Genomic DNA, 18126 nt, shown 5'->3' with positions numbered 1-18126 from the left:
TGTCAATAACGAAAGTAAAACCAAGTCATTAGAAGTGTATTTCTATGAACTGGGTCTTGCATACAAAGGTGCGGATTAACAGAACAGTTAAAAAAAAAACCTGAGAAGCACTCAGAAGAACATGAATAAACTACAGCAGCAACTCAAGCAACATCTGGTCATTTGCATTTTAAAATAATGTCAGTTTACTGAAGATACAGCTGGGTAACGGTAAAATTTCACAAAGCTTTTGCTGATAAAATTCACTGACCTTTTTGAACAGCAGAGATGGGAGTGTCACCTCTGAGTCTGTAAAACTACCAGTTACCACACAGCTTTACTCCACCTGGCTCTCTGCAGGGGTTGTCTCCAGCTGTTTCAGTTTCTTCACCTTCTCCAGCTGCTCAGTGAGGCAACGCAGCTGATCCAGCTTCATTTGTTCTGAAAGCATCACAGAGTAAGATCACTGGAAATGGACGCAAAGAACCAAACGTGATGTTTGGTAGAATGTGTGCTGACAGAAGATTGCAGATGCTGTGGAAGTACATACCAGCTGATAACAGCTGACTGTTTGCATTCTCTGCGCTCTCTATTTCAGCCGGGAGTCTGGCTGGAGTCTTAACAAATCAGCAAGTTACATATGGGAAAATATAGACAAGTGTATCCGGTTCAGAATTGTTATAACCAATGATCAAACTTACAAAGATGGAGTGCAGAGTCTTGTGCTGCTCAGTCAGTTGTTGAAGTTGGTTTTCAGACTTTATCCTATATAATCAAAGCTGACATGAGTAAACCTGAGTACATCTTGCAAGGTTGTTGCTGTTTCAAAAATGTAACAGCTCACTGCATGTTTGATTATTCATACCACAGCTTCCGATATTTGAGCTTGATTTCCTGGATTTCACATCTATACTGCGCCAAAAGCTCCTCGCTGATCTTGCTTTGCTGTAACTGCCTGCAAAACACATTACTCACTACAATAAATGAAAAAAATTAAACCATCACCTGCCCTGATCTTAGGAGGTGTAAGATAGGATTTTTCATTTAATGACTTCTTGATAATCATCATTAGACAATCTTAATTTGAACCCCACATACAGCAAACAATAAGTCCACTTCCCATGGAGGATGCACAGTATATCACAGAATGTTCACCTGGTGTGTTTGACGATGTATTGAGGGCTGTGGCAACATAGTTTTTCTGATTTGTTACATCATTGAAATTAAATCTGTATTAAGGCTGTAGTGTTCTTGCCAGTTTAGTATTTACAGTGTATCTTAAATAACACCTTTTCAATTATGAAATTAAAATTTCCGCTTGTCCTAAAGTTGTTAAATCGCACACATTTAGTCTTAAGGCTACAATATGTTAATAGAGTGCATGTCTTAAATTCTTCTTCAGGGCTTGACAACAAAAATTCAACAATAGGCAGGATGAAACATGAGTAATTTACATACTATCATCCTGTTGCTGAGTCTTGAATAATCAGTATATGCCACTGAATAAAGATGAGACTGTAAAGTGATAATATGTATTGATAACTATACATATAGACCACATAGGAAACTGCAGCAGATGCCCATCTCAATGTCCTAGAGGCCAAACTGTCACTTTGAAATGTTTCGTTTTTTCAGATTAACTGCCCAAAGCCTCGGTATATGTAATTTACAGGTTTTAAAATTTAATGTTTTAAATATTTAATAAGCTGAAGCCAACCTCAATGATGAAGTGCTTATCAAAGTCATTATTATTAAATTCTATACCCAAACAATTGGTTCAGCACTAAACATTAACATAATAAACAATAAATAATGTCACTGATAATCTCAAAAATACAGACAAAATGATTTCTCAATCAAGTACAGATGACAATTTAGTGCCACCTAGTGTTGTACATTTTAACAGCCGGTCCTAATTTTGACAGCATTAGTCATAGTTTTGACAAAAAAGAAATTTAGGATTAGTCATAATTTAGTCATCTGCATTGTTTTAGTGTTAGTCTAGTTTTATTTGACTAAAAACATCAGGAGATTTTGGTCTAATAAATATACAGATTTAGTTGACTAAAACTAGACTAAAACAAATCAGATGACAAAATTATGACTAAAACTAAATTACTTTTAGTCAAGGGTGACTAAATTTGCTGTCAAAATTATCAAGGTTAAAAGATTGGTCATGTTCAGTGATTAAAAATGGGAAGCGCTCACCTGGCCGTGTCCTTGTCACACTCCTTACACTGGAACGTCATCTTTCTGCACAACTCTGTAAGAACATGAACCTATACTCATCCAGTCTTTCTTTGACATCATGTCAAACTACATGTTTACACAGTTATAAATATTGAGCTGTTTGTAATTCAAAACAAACAACTGTTGCACTATGAGAAACTGGCATGTACCTTCTTTTTCTTTTTGGATTCCCTCTGCTTGGTGAGCTTCAGTTTGTACTGTAATTAAAACATCATTATAAATAACTACTCAAATAATAAGATTCAGACAAAAACATTTTGTATATATGCTGTCCTTATTTACTATGAATGATAATTATTTGTAATTCGTTTTTTATTTAAGGGGGACATATCCACTTTCTTAAAACACAATTAGTTAAAGTAGCTAAAAATTGAAAGAATGAATTTTCAGGTGAAACAACCCGTGACTACTGCTTTAAATGGAAAGGAACTGCCGCATGTAATGTGCCTCATAAAGCAAGCAGGGATTCAAATATGGATTTCCAGATGTTCAAAAATGGATTTCCATGTCAGTTAAGATCAACATCAAGATCTTTTCAGTCCTAACTTTTCATTATAGCAATGCGGTTTCTATGTGTACAGACACAGAATGGTAGGATTCAATTCAGTTTATATAGCGCCAAATCACAACGCTGCCTCAAGGCACCTCACACGAGTAAAGTCTAACTTTACAACCCCCCTGGGATGTTGCGGCTTGTTAAACCACAACCAACTGAAAAGGATATGTGGCAGCCAAAAACATAACAACATCCAATAACGTAATAACTGCCAATCGTGTAATAATTTTAGCCATTTTAAATGTAATAAAAAATTATACATTTTTTGAGTCAATAACGTAATAACGTCTTGCAAATAATGTAATAACACATGTTACTGGCTGTTATTACATTATTGGCCTATTTCAACGATCCTTTGAAAATGTAATAACCGGAGCCAATAATGTAATAATCCATAAATATGTCTGCATTTCTTTGAAATAAATGTTATTGGCTCAAAAAAAGTTATTAAGTTATTGGCTTTATTACATTTAAAATAGCCACAATTATTACATAATTGTCTGTTATTACATTTTTGCTTGCTACAGGGAAGAATATTAATTACCAGAGAATTATTTAGGAATGTTTATGTAAATTTCTGTAGTAATTTTTTAAATACTCGTATGAAATATATTGCTTTTAACAAACTAGGAAACAGGAAGCTGTGTGTAGTTTTAATCTGGTTCAACTGATAATGATCACACAGTAATAGATATATAATTTCACAAGACATCAAGTGCAAAGTTCATGTGAGGCTGTTAGAACATACCAGGAACAACTGCATTCACCAGGTTAAACAAAATAAAGTCTATGAACCATTTTCAATCAATCAATCAATCAATTTTTTTTTTTATATAGCGCCAAATCACAACAAACAGTTGCCCCAAGGCGCTTTATATTGTAAGGCAAGGCCATACAATAATGATGTAAAACCCCAACGGTCAAAACGACCCCCTGTGAGCAAGCACTTGGCTACAGTGGGAAGGAAAAACTCCCTTTTAACAGGAAGAAACCTCCAGCAGAACCAGGCTCAGGGAGGGGCAGTCTTCTGCTGGGACTGGTTGGGGCTGAGGGAGAGAACCAGGAAAAAGACATGCTGTGGAGGGGAGCAGAGATCGATCACTAATGATTAAATGCAGAGTGGTGCATACAGAGCAAAAAGAGAAAGAAACAGTGCATCATGGGAACCCCCCAGCAGTCTACGTCTATAGCACCATAACTAAGGGATGGTTCAGGGTCACCTGATCCAGCCCTAACTATAAGCTTTAGCAAAAAGGAAAGTTTTAAGCCTAATCTTAAAAGTAGAGAGGGTGTCTGTCTCCCTGATCTGAATTGGGAGCTGGTTCCACAGGAGAGGAGCCTGAAAGCTGAAGGCTCTGCCTCCCATTCTACTCTTACAAACCCTAGGAACTACAAGTAAGCCTGCAGTCTGAGAGCGAAGCGCTCTATTGGGGTGATATGGTACTACGAGGTCCCTAAGATAAGATGGGACCTGATTATTCAAAACCTTATAAGTAAGAAGAAGAATTTTAAATTCTATTCTAGAATTAACAGGAAGCCAATGAAGAGAGGCCAATATGGGTGAGATATGCTCTCTCCTTCTAGTCCCCGTCAGCACTCTAGCTGCAGCATTTTGAATTAACTGAAGGCTTTTTAGGGAACTTTTAGGACAACCTGATAATAATGAATTACAATAGTCCAGCCTAGAGGAAATAAATGCATGAATTAGTTTTTCAGCATCACTCTGAGACAAGACCTTTCTGATTTTAGAGATATTGCGTAAATGCAAAAAAGCAGTCCTACATATTTGTTTAATATGCGCTTTGAATGACATATCCTGATCAAAAATGACTCCAAGATTTCTCACAGTATTACTAGAGGTCAGGGTAATGCCATCCAGAGTAAGGATCTGGTTAGACACCATGTTTCTAAGATTTGTGGGGCCAAGAACAATAACTTCAGTTTTATCTGAGTTTAAAAGCAGGAAATTAGAGGTCATCCATGTCTTTATGTCTGTAAGACAATCCTGCAGTTTAGCTAATTGGTGTGTGTCCTCTGGCTTCATGGATAGATAAAGCTGGGTATCATCTGCGTAACAATGAAAATTTAAGCAATACCGTCTAATAATACTGCCTAAGGGAAGCATATATAAAGTGAATAAAATTGGTCCTAGCACAGAACCTTGTGGAACTCCATAATTAACTTTAGTCTGTGAAGAAGATTCCCCATTTACATGAACAAATTGTAATCTATTAGACAAATATGATTCAAACCACCGCAGCGCAGTGCCTTTAATACCTATGGCATGCTCTAATCTCTGTAATAAAATTTTATGGTCAACAGTATCAAAAGCAGCACTGAGGTCTAACAGAACAAGCACAGAGATGAGTCCACTGTCCGAGGCCATAAGAAGATAATTTGTAACCTTCACTAATGCTGTTTCTGTACTATGATGAATTCTAAAACCTGACTGAAACTCTTCAAATAGACCATTCCTCTGCAGATGATCAGTTAGCTGTTTTACAACTACCCTTTCAAGAATTTTTGAGAGAAAAGGAAGGTTGGAGATTGGCCTATAATTAGCTAAGATAGCTGGGTCAAGTGATGGCTTTTTAAGTAATGGTTTAATTACTGCCACCTTAAAAGCCTGTGGTACATAGCCAACTAACAAAGATAGATTGATCATATTTAAGATCGAAGCATTAAATAATGGTAGGGCTTCCTTGAGCAGCCTGGTAGGAATGGGGTCTAATAAACATGTTGATGGTTTGGATGAAGTAACTAATGAAAATAACTCAGACAGAACAATCGGAGAGAAAATTTTCTTACAAGTCACCAACTCCTTGCGCAAAGAGTCCCTCAGCAATTTAAACTTCTTTACTTCTTCACCCAGAGATTCTTTATCTTGAACATAAACAAACGAGAACCAACAATTACACCACCACAAAACTGATAACTATAAAATACCAATGTTTATTTAAAATAAAGTTTGTTATTTGACACGTTAAAAAAATGTTTATATCAGAATGGGTTTTGTGAAGTGTTTCAGGCTCCACAAAACAGAGATATTAATCATATCTCATATATCTCCATTCATCATGCTCTGCAACTCCATTGCTGGAGTAACAGGTAAGGATATACCTCACTGACGATAAAAAACTAGCCTGTGTGGAAGCCACGTAATCTCTGTGCACAACGTTCTAACGTATGGTTTTAACTTCCTGTAATATTTTTCTACCTCAAACCATTTCTTTGTAACTACATGAGATTAGCTCCTGATGGGTTACATAAAGTGCTAATCCGTAAAGCGATTTTAAGTTATTACTGAAGTTGTTTGTTATTACCCAAAAGGCAACGCGCGTGAATTAGCATGTTGTCAACGCAACATCCTCTCATTGGTGCACAAGTTACACATCGTCAGGACTATTCATTTACCATGAAACTAGCACAATTCGCTATGTATTACTGACATTTCATATGCACCTTTGATAGAAACAAAGAATAACGGAGAGCGACTTATAGCAAACTGATAAGAGTCCACTGTTTGCAGATCCGTGGTAGCAAACGAGGAAGCGGAACATCCCAAAGAGACTTCACGTTTCAAGATAATAATCACGCATTTTGCTCTGAGGTAAAAATGAAAACCGCAACAGAGCTATTAGAAACAGGACACGTATTGGACATACGTTTTAGAATACTGGGAATGGATGTGTCCAAGCAGTTTATCTTGAAAAAGAAACACACCGCGTCACGTAAGCAACACTTGAGCGCCTCCACGCTAAAACGGAAGTAGTACGAACTACCTCCTCTCATTCTCGTTTCACGTGTATATTTGTTTATTTATGTTGCAAGAATATAATTAATTTTTTAAATATACAAATAAATGTGGAATTAGTATGCCGTCGAAATACATTAAAAATGCAATCACGTTTTAATTACTTATTTACTGAGGCAACTTGAATATTTTATTATATAAAAATAAAGTAGAAAACTTTCTAAAACATTTCTAACTATATTTCTAATACTTTAATTCAGGTAACAAAGTTGCATCTTAATTTGTACATAAATCTAACTTCTATTATGTATTTATCATGTTTCTTTCAATAGTGCTGTTATTGTTTGAATTGGCTAATATTACTTAAATGTCCCCAACTTTAAATTATAAATACAAATAAAACTGGAAAAATAAATGGTTCAATGGGAAGAAGTTAGCCAAGCACTACCTTTCTGCAGTCTCCTTAGTTTTCCCATCAACTGTTCAACTTTAGGTTTCTGCATCTCTCCATCTGGTGTCAGGATATCAAATTAAACAATGACACTGGTACAATCTTTAAAAAAAAATGATTTGAGTTCTGTCCAGTTTACCTCCTTTCGGTGGTGTAAGCAAACTTTCAATATTGAACCCTGTTACACACACACACACACACACACACACACACACACACACACACACACACACACACACACACACACACACATTAGTGGGGGGCAATATTGTACAGTGAAAATGTTCATGGATTTTATTTTAACATAAAATCTAATTATACTGCATTGACTGAAGTTAATGTAAGCAGGTGAATATAGTAAAATAAATAATCTTTTACGTAAAGAATCCAATTCAGACCTGGAACACATATGTTTTTTTGGTCATTTAATTTTTCCTACTACCAAGACTGACACCAATGGTTAAGATAGCATGGACAGAGGACACTGTAACACAAATTATTTTTTTATTAATGTATAAACCGCACAGAGGTTAAACTAGTATTCATCAAAATGTGCAATCATGAAAAAGAGAGGGGAAAAAAAAAATCTTGTGTGGAACCCAGCTGATGTGGAAGGTCTCCCTGTTACACTTTAACATTAATGACTGCCCTGCATGAACATCATTAGCACTAACATAATATTGAACTATTAGCAATATGGTTAAAAAACTGCAGCATTAGAAAAAGTAGACAGTAACAAGAGAAGAGCCCAACATTTAGCACAATTTAAAGATAAATAAACGTTTATATAGATAAACTAGAAGCACTCAGAGTGCAAACCTCCTCCAAGGCCATGGGGTCACTGACGCCATAACATCTACACGCCGTGGAATCATTGAACCTAAAAAAGTCTAACAATGATGTTTGCTCAGTAGTAAAAAAGTTTCATCTGCTGTGACTGGATAGCATGTATCCTTAGCGCTTGGCATCACAGTTTATTGCAACTTGCACCTTTCCCAGAAGCTACTGTCATCTGAGCACTGATATTGATATTGCATGTGCTTATAGACAAAAACAAATAGACAAAATTCAATTTATTATTCAACTAAACTGCAAATATGTGAATTTTTTTTAACATTTATGAAACACTTCTCTAAACAAGGCCATAGGGTCACTGACCCTAAAGAGATTCCCTCCTTGGCACAGTGATCTATTCAACAATTCAGTGTTACAACCAAAACTATGATACATACACTTTTCTTTCCTTTATATTTGACATCCTTGACCATGAAAACCTACCACTAGAACTTGGAATCACTTTTATGTCTTTATTAGTTCAAAAGTTATTGTATAAAAAACGATTTTTCAGTAATGGCGGTTTTCTTCTGGATCTAGCTCCATAACATTTGAAGCTACATCAAATCTGATGACACCTTACTGAATCAGTACAGATTCAGCTACAGTTTGGTGTTAGTTGTGCATCTCTAGCTTCATTTGTCACCTCACACTGACACATTTTCTATTTTCCCTTTATTTTTGCATATTCTGGATCACCAGATCCGGAATCCAGATCCGATCATCACCAAACTTTGTTGTTTGACAGAACATTTGACTATGTTACACCCTAATTTTTTTCAAGCCTTTCTGCCTTGTTTTTGTGGAGTTAGAAACTAGAATGTCAAAATTCCCCCTATCCCACAATGGCAAAGAATCCTTTAAAAAAATTCCTGGATCTGGATGGTGATCCGGATCACCACTAAAATGTAATCACTTGTTCCTCTTCTCATTTCCAACCACTCCACAAAATTTCATCAAAATCCGTTCAAAACGTTTTGAGTTATCCTGTTGACAAACAAACGCGACCAAAAACATAACCTCCTTGGCGGAGGTAATAAAACAACCTGGTTTAAAATATTATACTGTAATATGTTTCATGAGCTAAAGCTAATCCTACACAGGTGCTACCATTGCTGTTTTCACAGTACCAAAAGAGATTTTAATTCTGAAAAACGAAAAAAAAACAAAAAAAACTTAATCATCTAACCTGCGAATGTGGCCATGTTTCAGCAGAAGGAACAATATTTTGCCAAACTTATTTTGTAGAAATAAGTTAACAAATTAGCTTTATTCCTTTTAAGCTAGCTTGGATAGATGAAAGAAGGGGCGCACGAGGACAAAGCGTCACGGAGATTTGGCGCCCTAAAGTGATTACGTCATTGTTAAGAGGGGAACCTCAACACGCGCTCAATTAAAATTCAGTAACTTTAGTACTTTGACATTTGCACGACCGCAATGCAATCATACAACGTCATACAACATCCCAAACTCTGCAGTTAAGCCTGCACACCTGGGAAACTACCATCTTTAGTAATCGCAAGAGCAGTGTCCTGCAAAACCAATCACTTTTTCTATATGTAGTGACAAGCTCTGAAATTTTAAAGGGAATTTGTTTTGAAACAGCTTATGTTGAGAGTAGTGCAAAATATGCAGTGTCACTCAAGTTCCGTGTATCATTTATTCTCACAAGTAATTAAATATGATTTTATGGGGGTGGCGGTATTACAAAGATCAAACTTGCATGGATTAGAATTATTATAGAAATGCAACAATTACAATCAAGTGCTAGTTTTGTTTATGTATAAAGAAAACCATGTGTTCAGTGATCTCTAAGTGTCTGCAGACTTTACCATCATCACAAAAAAAAGTTTGACACCTTCACACTGTATGTTTTAATGAAAAGCAAACAGCAGTATAGAGGAAATCTGTTACACTTCATATTAATGCAAATACACAGTGCAAACATACCAACAAAGCCCTAAAATTTCTGGGGCTGATGCTCTGCCTTTTAACTCGGCTGTAGTTTAAGATGCATCTTCAGCATCAGGACACCGGTTATAACTACTAGGAATCATGCAATCTGAGGTATAAAATAAACACAAGGATCAAGGCCAACAATTCCACTCGAACATCTATGCAACTGTGGCCATTTATTTAATTAAAAAAAATAAAAAATTCTGTTTGGGTTTGTTTTTGATGGTCTTTCTGGTTTCGCAAGGTTGCCACAACGAATCCACTACAGATCCGCATTAGCATAAATTTGATGCCAGTCGTCCTTACTGATGCAACTCCATATGGTATAGCTAATTATCACCTGAAAAATAAAATGAAACCATGTAGTGTAAAAACTGGGTACCATTCAGAACTCAGCAAAATTATAATGAAAGTAACGCCTGTGATCAGTTCTATATGGACCACAAAGGCTAACATTCATCCATCAGCTCCACTCACTCACTCACTCACTCACTCACTCACTCAGACATCCAGTTTACATATAGTCTAGGTAAACCTGTGCTCATTTTGTACTGAGCAGTCAGCTACGGTTTAAATTCCTGAAAATCTCATTTAGCTGAACCCATTCTAACCCTTGGCTAAATGACAGAACAGCAGTCCCACTTTATGCACATAAACCACCAAGGTGTTCTGTATACTTACACATTAGAAAAACACAAAAGTAAAAAAAATTCATAACAGAGCTGCAAACACATTCTCCCCAAAACAGGAATAACTGTACAGTGTGCATTACCAGCACATGCATTTGGGAGGTTCATGCAATATGTGGAGAAAAAAAAATTAAAACTTTCACGTTGCAGATATTAAATAGATCAATCATGTTGTGAGAAAAGCATGAGTATTTCGGCTTCCAGTGCTTATTTTCCCACGTTGAGGATCCAGAGTGCAACTCTGACTTCAAGCATTGGTCAGTCTTTCAACCCAAACCGATGTGGCCTTTGCATTAACTCCAGCTTACGTCAACATTAAAGCAACCCTGTTATATACATCAAACTCAATAAACAGACAAGTTATACAATATGTAGCATGTAATTCAAGCCTGTAGTAATCCTTCATATTAGTCATTTTTAAAATTCACAAAGAAGTTTTGAAACCTGGATCAGATTAGTCAATATGGGGGTGTCATAAATTACAATACTTAAAGATTTCACATTACCTGTAAACAGAATAAAAAAATACAGCACTATGTTTTCACTTCACATAAATGACTAGACAAGATGAGTTAGTGAGAACAGCAAATTTAAAAAAAAAGTGAAGAGAGAGAGGGAATGTCTCCGCTTTAGCATTAGAGAGAATTTTAAATACTTTTTGTGAGAACAGACTAACTTTATAAACGTTACTGATATACTGTATACAGCCAGTGCTAATCACATGAATGGCAATTAAATAGTCATTGTAGTGGATAAGCTGAGGGTTGGGTAAGTACCCAACCATCACCTGGTAGTAAGTGTGTGTGTGTGTGTGTGAGAGAGAGAGAGAGAGAGAGGATTTAGGGGCATCATATACAGTTGTATAAATATTTACAGCGGTGACAAGCAAACTAGATGTATTCACAACAAATCTGAGCATTCCCAGGGTTTGTTTCCATGCAGTTATTTTACAACAGCAGGTTGAAAGTTAGACGTCTTGGGGAATGACAGACTGAAGGAAACTGGCATTTCCAGCATCAACTTCTCTTCACGAGGAAAGCTCGGGTGCATTTGGTTTAAACGCTGATGGTATCGTCCCCCCAATTATTTTCATTAAAGCGCTGCAGCAAAGCCACATGCCAAGAACATTGATCACAAGATGTTCTTCTATACGTACATGCTGAGCCAAACGGGAAGTTGGTGGGAAGGTTCTGTAAACATACTGTACTTGTCTGTGTTAGCAGAAGCAGAGAGGAGCGTTACAGCAGACACCGGGGCCAAAATTCAGATCGCTCACTTCATATTTAAATAATGTATTAAACAATAAAGTGCTCCTGTCTGATGCATTTTATGACAGACTACAAGTCCTCCAATGCTGAACAAGCTTTTCAAATCAAAAGAACTATATGACAGATAGGAAATAACATGAAGGAGAAAGAGGGAAAAATGGGAGGAGAAAAAAAAAATCTAATTAAAGTGGAGTGTTAGTAATATTTCCACAATGGTTGGAGGCATTCTCGTTATTCATCGTCTGGATGCAGCATCCCTATTCACGGGAACGTCCCACAATTGCCAGGATGTAGAGGAAAATGTTGATGATGTCAGTATACAGATTGAGGGCAGCAAAAATGTACTCTTCTGGACTGAGCGACAGCTTCTTGTTGCCAAGGAGAAGCTGAGTATCAACAGCCAAAAACTGTAAACAGGGGGAGGGGGAGGCAGAAAAACAACAGCACAAGTCATTTCTAGTGATGTCATGATGTCACTTTTTCATGTCTGCTACAATACAGATTGTAGAATCTTCAGTACTCGCCAATACTGATGCCAATCCAACAGTTTTCCCAATCTTTAAAAAAAAAAATATATATATATATATATATATATATATATATATATATATACGAGGGCTGTCAATAAAGTTACGGTCCTTTTTATTTTTTTCAAAAACTATATGGATTTCATTCATATGTTTTTACGTCAGACATGCTTGAACCCTCGTGCGCATGCGTGAGTTTTTCCACGCCTGTCGGTGACGTCATTCGCCTGTGAGCACTCCTTGTGGGAGGAGTCATCCAGCCCCTCGTCGGAATTCCTTTGTCTGAGAAGTTGCTGAGAGACTGGCGCGTTGTTTGATCAAAATTTTTTCTAAACCTGTGAGACACATCGAAGTGGACACGGTTCGAAAAATTAAGCTGGTTTTCAGTGAAAATTTTAACAGCTGATGAGAGATTTTGAGGTGATTCTGTCGCTTTAAGGACTTTTCACGGTGCGAGACGTCGTGCAGCGCTCTCAGGCAGCGTCATCAGCCTGTTCAAGCTGAAAACCTCCACATTTCAGGCTCTATTGATCCAGGACGTCGTGAGAGAACAGAGAAGTTTCAGAAGAAGTCGGTTTCAGCATTTTATCCGGATATTCCACTGTTAAAGGAGATTTTTTTAATGAAAGACGTGCGGACGGGTCCGCGCGTCGGGACGCAGCCGCCGCAACGCTCCGCCACAGGAAAAACACCTCTGTTGAAAGCCTTAAGGACAAGTTGGAACATGTCCTGCCTGTTAAACAATTTCTCATATACTCACTCCACTGAAAGCCATCAAAAGCCGCCTGGATTTTACAAATGGTTATCAACACGGAGGTGTTTTTCCTGTGCCGCTGCACCGCGTCGGCTGCGTCCCGACGCGCGGATCCGTCCGCACGTCTTTCATTAAAAAAATCTCCTTTAACAGTGGAATATCCGGATAAAATGCTGAAACCGACTTCTTCTGAAACTTCTCTGTTCTCTCACGACGTCCTGGATCAATAGAGCCTGAAATGTGGAGGTTTTCAGCTTGAACAGGCTGATGACGGCAGCTGAGAGCGCTGCACGACGTCTTGCACCGTGGGAAGTCCTTAAAGCGACAGAATCACCTCAAAATCTCTCATCAGCTGTTAAAATTTTCACTGAAAACCAGCTTAATTTTTCGAACCGTGTCCACTTCGATGTGTCTCACAGGTTTAGAAAAAATTTTGATCAAACAAAGCGCCAGTCTCTCAGCAACTTCTCAGACAAAGGAATTCCGACGAGGGGCTGGACGACTCCTCCCACAAGGAGTGCTCACAGGCGAATGACGTCACCGACAGGCGTGGAAAAACTCACGCATGCGCACGAGGGTTCAAGCATGTCTGACGTAAAAACATATGAATGAAATCCATATAGTTTTTGAAAAAAATAAAAAGGACTGTTACTTTATTGACAGCCCTCGTATATATATATATATATATATATATATATATATATATATATATATATATATATAATATATATATATATATATATATATATATATATATATATATATATATATATATATATATATATATATATATATATCAGGTTCTTGGTCACTTCCCTGATTAAGGCTCTTCTCCCTGATCACTCAGTTTAGACGGGCGGCCAGCTCCTGGAAGAGTCCTGGTGGATCTGAACTTCTTACACTAATGCTGCGCTTACACATAACGCCGACATGTCACGAAGTACACATTCTGGGCCGATGATCATGACTGTGATGATTCGGGGCAGAGGTGTCAGGTGTCCTCAGGAACTGTTGCAAGCTGTTACGATTAATGACACGTGTTGCTGGAGAATTATCTGGAACCATTACGCACGGTCAAGAATAATGTTCCACGTTGTTGCGCGCTACTGCGCGTAACAGTGCATCGTTAACTTCTGTCAAGCTGTGAACGAGGTGAATTGTCTCCACACACACAGCTATATTCAGCCAACTGTTGCTAACAATGCAGATCGCTCCAGTTTTTCAGAAGAACTCTGTGACTGCATGTGTAGTTGGGCTCTGTGCCATGGAGTGGCATGGAGTGTGTGTGACATTCGAGCAAGATTTACTGACAGCCAAAAACATGCTCCACGAATATGAAGAATATCACGCACCAACACGCACTATTAAGAAACCTATTCAGATGTGTTAAGTCACGTTAAAAATGTCAGGAATGTGTCACGAATGACAGAAAAATGACATTCGTAACGCGTCTTGCTTATGTGTAAACGCACCATTATGGATGATGGAGCCCACTGTGCTCACTGGGACCTTCAAAGCATCAGAAATGTTTCTGTACCCTTCCCCAGATTTGTGCCTCAAGACAATCCTGTCTCAGAGGTCTACAGACAATTCCTTTGACTTCATGCTTGGTTTATGCTCTGACTGTCAACTGTAGGACCTTATATGTAGACAGGTGTACGTCTTTCCAAATCATGTCCAATCAACTGACTTTACCCCAGGTGGACTCCAATTACGCTGTCAAAACATCTCAAGAATGATCAGTGGAAACAGGATGCACCTCAGCTCAATTTTGAGCTTCATGACAAAAGTTGTGAAAACTTATGTGCATGTGATTTCTTAATTTTTTTTATTTGTTAATAAATTTGCAAAGATCTCCAACCCCCCACCCCATTGTCATTATGGGATACTGTGTGTAGAAGTTTGAAAGGGGGGGGATTCATTCATTTTGGAATAAGGCTATAAAATCACGTGGCAAAAGTGAAGCCCTGTGAATACTTTCTAGATGCACTGTATTTAATACTTTGTACAAAAGCCTTTGTTGGTAATGACAGCTTCAAGGTGCCTCCTGTATGGAGAAACTAGTCTCGTGCATTAATCAGGTGTGAACTTAAATATAACTTATGTATTTATTTTTTGTATAGTTTCTTTTACCTTGTTTTTATGAACAGCACATTTTTATTTAGTTTTGTTTTAACTCATCTTGCTTTTATTTTATCTTGGGGCCGTCCTTGTTGTTCTTTTAGCTTTTTAGCGCTGTCGTCATTTTGTCTTGTTCTGTGTTTCGCTGTGTGTTTACCAAACGAGATGACTCACTCACTGTAAACCAATTTTACCCAAGGGTATAATAATAAACTGAATCTTGATTTTGGCCCATTCTTCCACACAGTCTTCATGCCTTTTTAGGACCTCCATTTCTTCATGTGTTATATAATTTTTTACTGTGTCATTTCACATTATTAAACCTAACAATTTCTGTACTTATTCCTTTTGGTTTCTTTGTATGTGTGTATTACTTTGGTTGTTACTGACATCTGTTGAAAATTTCATGCCAATATCACCTTTAGAAATATATTTACTGAGGAAAAATGGTGATGTGTTAAATACTTATTTTACCTACTCTCAGTGTATGTGGACACACATATATATCTCATATCTTCTTTCAAATGGAACCCACAGGTGGATGCTGGGGTGGAGGTGGGGCTGAGCAGCATTCTGCATTTGACCAGCAGAGGGGAAGCTGGCAAAAATTTGCAGCTATAATATCCCTCCCAATTTGGAAGGAATTTTAGAGGATCATGTTGCAATGTATTTTAGGAAGAGGTATGTGGTAATTTTGTGAATGAGGCATGTTCATGTATATGTAACAAGCTGCTCAATGTGTCTGCCAGAACTAGCGTCACCTGTGGTCAGAATATTTACACGCAGACACTGTGGGCCTGACTATCATGGCAATAATGATCCTTCGATGTTGTTGGAAGACTATATACTTTGATCTTCCAACAGCATGGCTATTTTGAAATAAGTGTGTTTGATGTTTGGTGCTGATGTTTAAATAGTCTTTCAAGGTGGCGTGCATGAGACGACAACCACAGCGACAGGACTGTTCTCTGCAGATACCTTTACCAGGAGGAAATTCCCCCTTCTTGGCAGTGGTGGAATGCAACTTTGTATTAGTGATTCTCCCACGAACAACACATACAGACAATGTGTGATTGTGAAACTTACGCAGGTGAAGAGAAGTGCTCCCAGTGAGGCATAAACAATGTGGAGGATCTTGTGGCGGATGAAAATGCAGAGGATGGAGAAGAGCAACAAGACAATCAGGCACACGAACAGCACACCGTGACAGGAGGTGAAGTCATACTTGCTCTGTGTAGGTGTTGAGAAAGAAAGAGAGAAAAGACAGAAATCCACGTAACTGTGCTACAATGAAAACAGAAACACACTCAAGAGGATCAGTGGGAATGTAATTAAAATAAAACCTTATTTTAAGTAATACGAACAGATATATAAACTGATCACAGGGAATAATCACTTTTTTGATTTACCGAGGTGTGGCTTGTGTGTATGTGTGCTGACCTGTAGCGAGAAGAGGACGACAGTGAAGCAGACAACAGCTGTGATGCCCACAGCCATGATGACCGTCTCTGTGTTGTAGAAGCTGGCGATCATACCCACCATGTAGGACAAACTCAGGGTCAGGATGGACTGCAAGACACAAAAACAAGCACAGATGTTATCATTTCTAACTTCAAATGTAATATTTAATATACTCACACCAAAAGCTTTCAAACAGGCTTCGCACATTTACATAAAATTTGTATTTCATTCGCGACACAGCTTGCCTTTAAAAATTTTGGATATTTTAATGCAAGATTGTTAAATCACCAGAAATTACTGCCAAAACAAGTGTGCACACTGTCAAAAAACCTCAACCTGTTAAAAAAAAAAAAAAAAAAAAAAAAAAAAAAAAAAAAAGAAGTCTGGCGATGACCAGTTGAAACGGTCTTTAGTTCTACTGAAGCTGCATCTTACCAAAGCGACTAAGTTCCAGGGATGCTTGCGGCGAAAGTCTCCGCAACAGCTGAGGACAATCAGTGACACAAAGAACACAGCATAGGACACGTAATATGTCCACGGATTAAGGCGCACAAAGCGTTTAGTGTCGTCAACAAAAGTGAAGACTGCAACGAAGGAGAACGTGACGAGCAGCTGCGCTGTGAGAACCAAGAAAACCTAGAATGGAAGAGGAAAGAAAATATTTTTAGAGCTCAAATATGTTTTGCAAGTAATGTGACTAACGGAACATGCATTAATATCCATCAGATCCATTCCATTCGGCATGCCAACCTACTTTTCTGATGAACGCTTGTCGGACAGACTTGTCCTCGAATCCAGAGTTTGTGAACTCGTCGTTGTCGTAGTAAGATGGTGGCCCATCACCATGGTAACCAGGACTACCTATAGGTGCTACAAAAACAAAGTACATAACGTGTTGGGGGGGGCTGTGTCACTGGACAATTTTTTTTTTTTTTGTCTTTCTGAATGTAATGTTCACCATTTCTTTCCATCATCTGTGTAAGTCTGAATTACCTTATAAATGAAAACACATAGAACAGGGGACCAAATCTTTGTGGTGAACAGGAACTGCTTCAACATTTTACAATTTAACTGCCATGTGAATGTGGTGACATGCAGTACCAGTGCATGTTTCCAGACCTGATCTGCCTATTTCATTAATATTACACCATCACAACATCATAAAGATTTGATGTGGAAGAAAGTCTGATTTGACTACCATCCTTAAATTTCTTTTTTGTCAGAGGCAATGCTCTGAGTGCACTTCTACCTAGTTGTCCATTTGAACTCCACAGTTGTCTCAACTCCACAGTTGTCTGAAGGTGTGTTCACATCATCGCTGTCTTGCATTCTATGCACTGCTATATGCAAATAGACCTACCAAAATAGACATACCAGCTGAAGGTCAAATGTCAGCACAGTGCAAGGTCAACATTCAATAAATTAGAGCTTTTGATGCGGTGCACCTCTGCCCGAGATGATTGAAAAATGTTTTACTGTAAAACTGAACACAGTTTAACACAGAGTAACATTGTAGTGTAAAAAAA

General features: G+C 37.8%; 2 protein-coding genes and 1 non-coding gene across 3 annotated transcripts in view; all 3 read right to left on the bottom strand.

Annotated features, from left to right (window-relative positions):
• Nucleotides 1-316: 316 nt before the first annotated feature.
• si:ch211-199g17.9 (uncharacterized protein LOC108180085 homolog) lies at nucleotides 317-9136 on the bottom strand. The gene is made up of 10 exons (XM_034160399.1): nucleotides 9014-9136; nucleotides 7130-7168; nucleotides 6988-7050; nucleotides 5594-5668; nucleotides 2379-2426; nucleotides 2188-2242; nucleotides 845-934; nucleotides 681-744; nucleotides 530-596; nucleotides 317-420 (listed from the first exon to the last, which is right to left on the bottom strand). The coding sequence occupies exons 1-10, from the start codon at nucleotides 9027-9029 to the stop codon at nucleotides 317-319; spliced, it is 621 nt and encodes a 206-aa protein (XP_034016290.1). The 5' UTR covers nucleotides 9030-9136.
• Nucleotides 5785-5916, bottom strand: LOC117502512. The gene has a single exon (XR_004558320.1). It is a non-coding gene; the product is annotated as a U8 small nucleolar RNA (small nucleolar RNA).
• Nucleotides 9137-11465: 2329 nt separating the features above from the next.
• The window catches only part of grinaa (glutamate receptor, ionotropic, N-methyl D-aspartate-associated protein 1a (glutamate binding)), a 16821-nt gene continuing 10160 nt past the window's right edge, over nucleotides 11466-18126 (bottom strand). Inside the window, exons 3-7 of the mRNA XM_034160459.1 lie at nucleotides 17355-17470; nucleotides 17036-17236; nucleotides 16580-16708; nucleotides 16226-16369; nucleotides 11466-12144 (exon numbers count right to left, since the gene is read on the bottom strand). Coding sequence (XP_034016350.1) covers nucleotides 11995-12144; nucleotides 16226-16369; nucleotides 16580-16708; nucleotides 17036-17236; nucleotides 17355-17470 — 740 coding nt within the window. The 3' untranslated portion in view covers nucleotides 11466-11994. The remainder of the gene's footprint in view (nucleotides 12145-16225; nucleotides 16370-16579; nucleotides 16709-17035; nucleotides 17237-17354; nucleotides 17471-18126) is intronic.

Source organism: Thalassophryne amazonica, chromosome 20 (genome assembly GCF_902500255.1).
Source record: "Thalassophryne amazonica chromosome 20, fThaAma1.1, whole genome shotgun sequence".
Classification (NCBI taxonomy): domain Eukaryota; kingdom Metazoa; phylum Chordata; class Actinopteri; order Batrachoidiformes; family Batrachoididae; genus Thalassophryne; species Thalassophryne amazonica.
The sequence above is the reverse complement of the archived record's forward strand: the minus strand, read 5'-3'. Positions and strand labels throughout refer to the sequence as shown.

Excerpts from the sequence above, each read along its gene's own strand:
- si:ch211-199g17.9 (XM_034160399.1), bottom strand. Across the intron at positions 2,243-2,378 it reads AATCCAAAAAGAAAAAGAAG|AGTTGTGCAGAAAGATGACG; the intron begins GTACATGCCAGT and ends ATGTTCTTACAG. Across the intron at positions 597-680 it reads AGACTCTGCACTCCATCTTT|ACTCCAGCCAGACTCCCGGC; the intron begins GTAAGTTTGATC and ends TGATTTGTTAAG.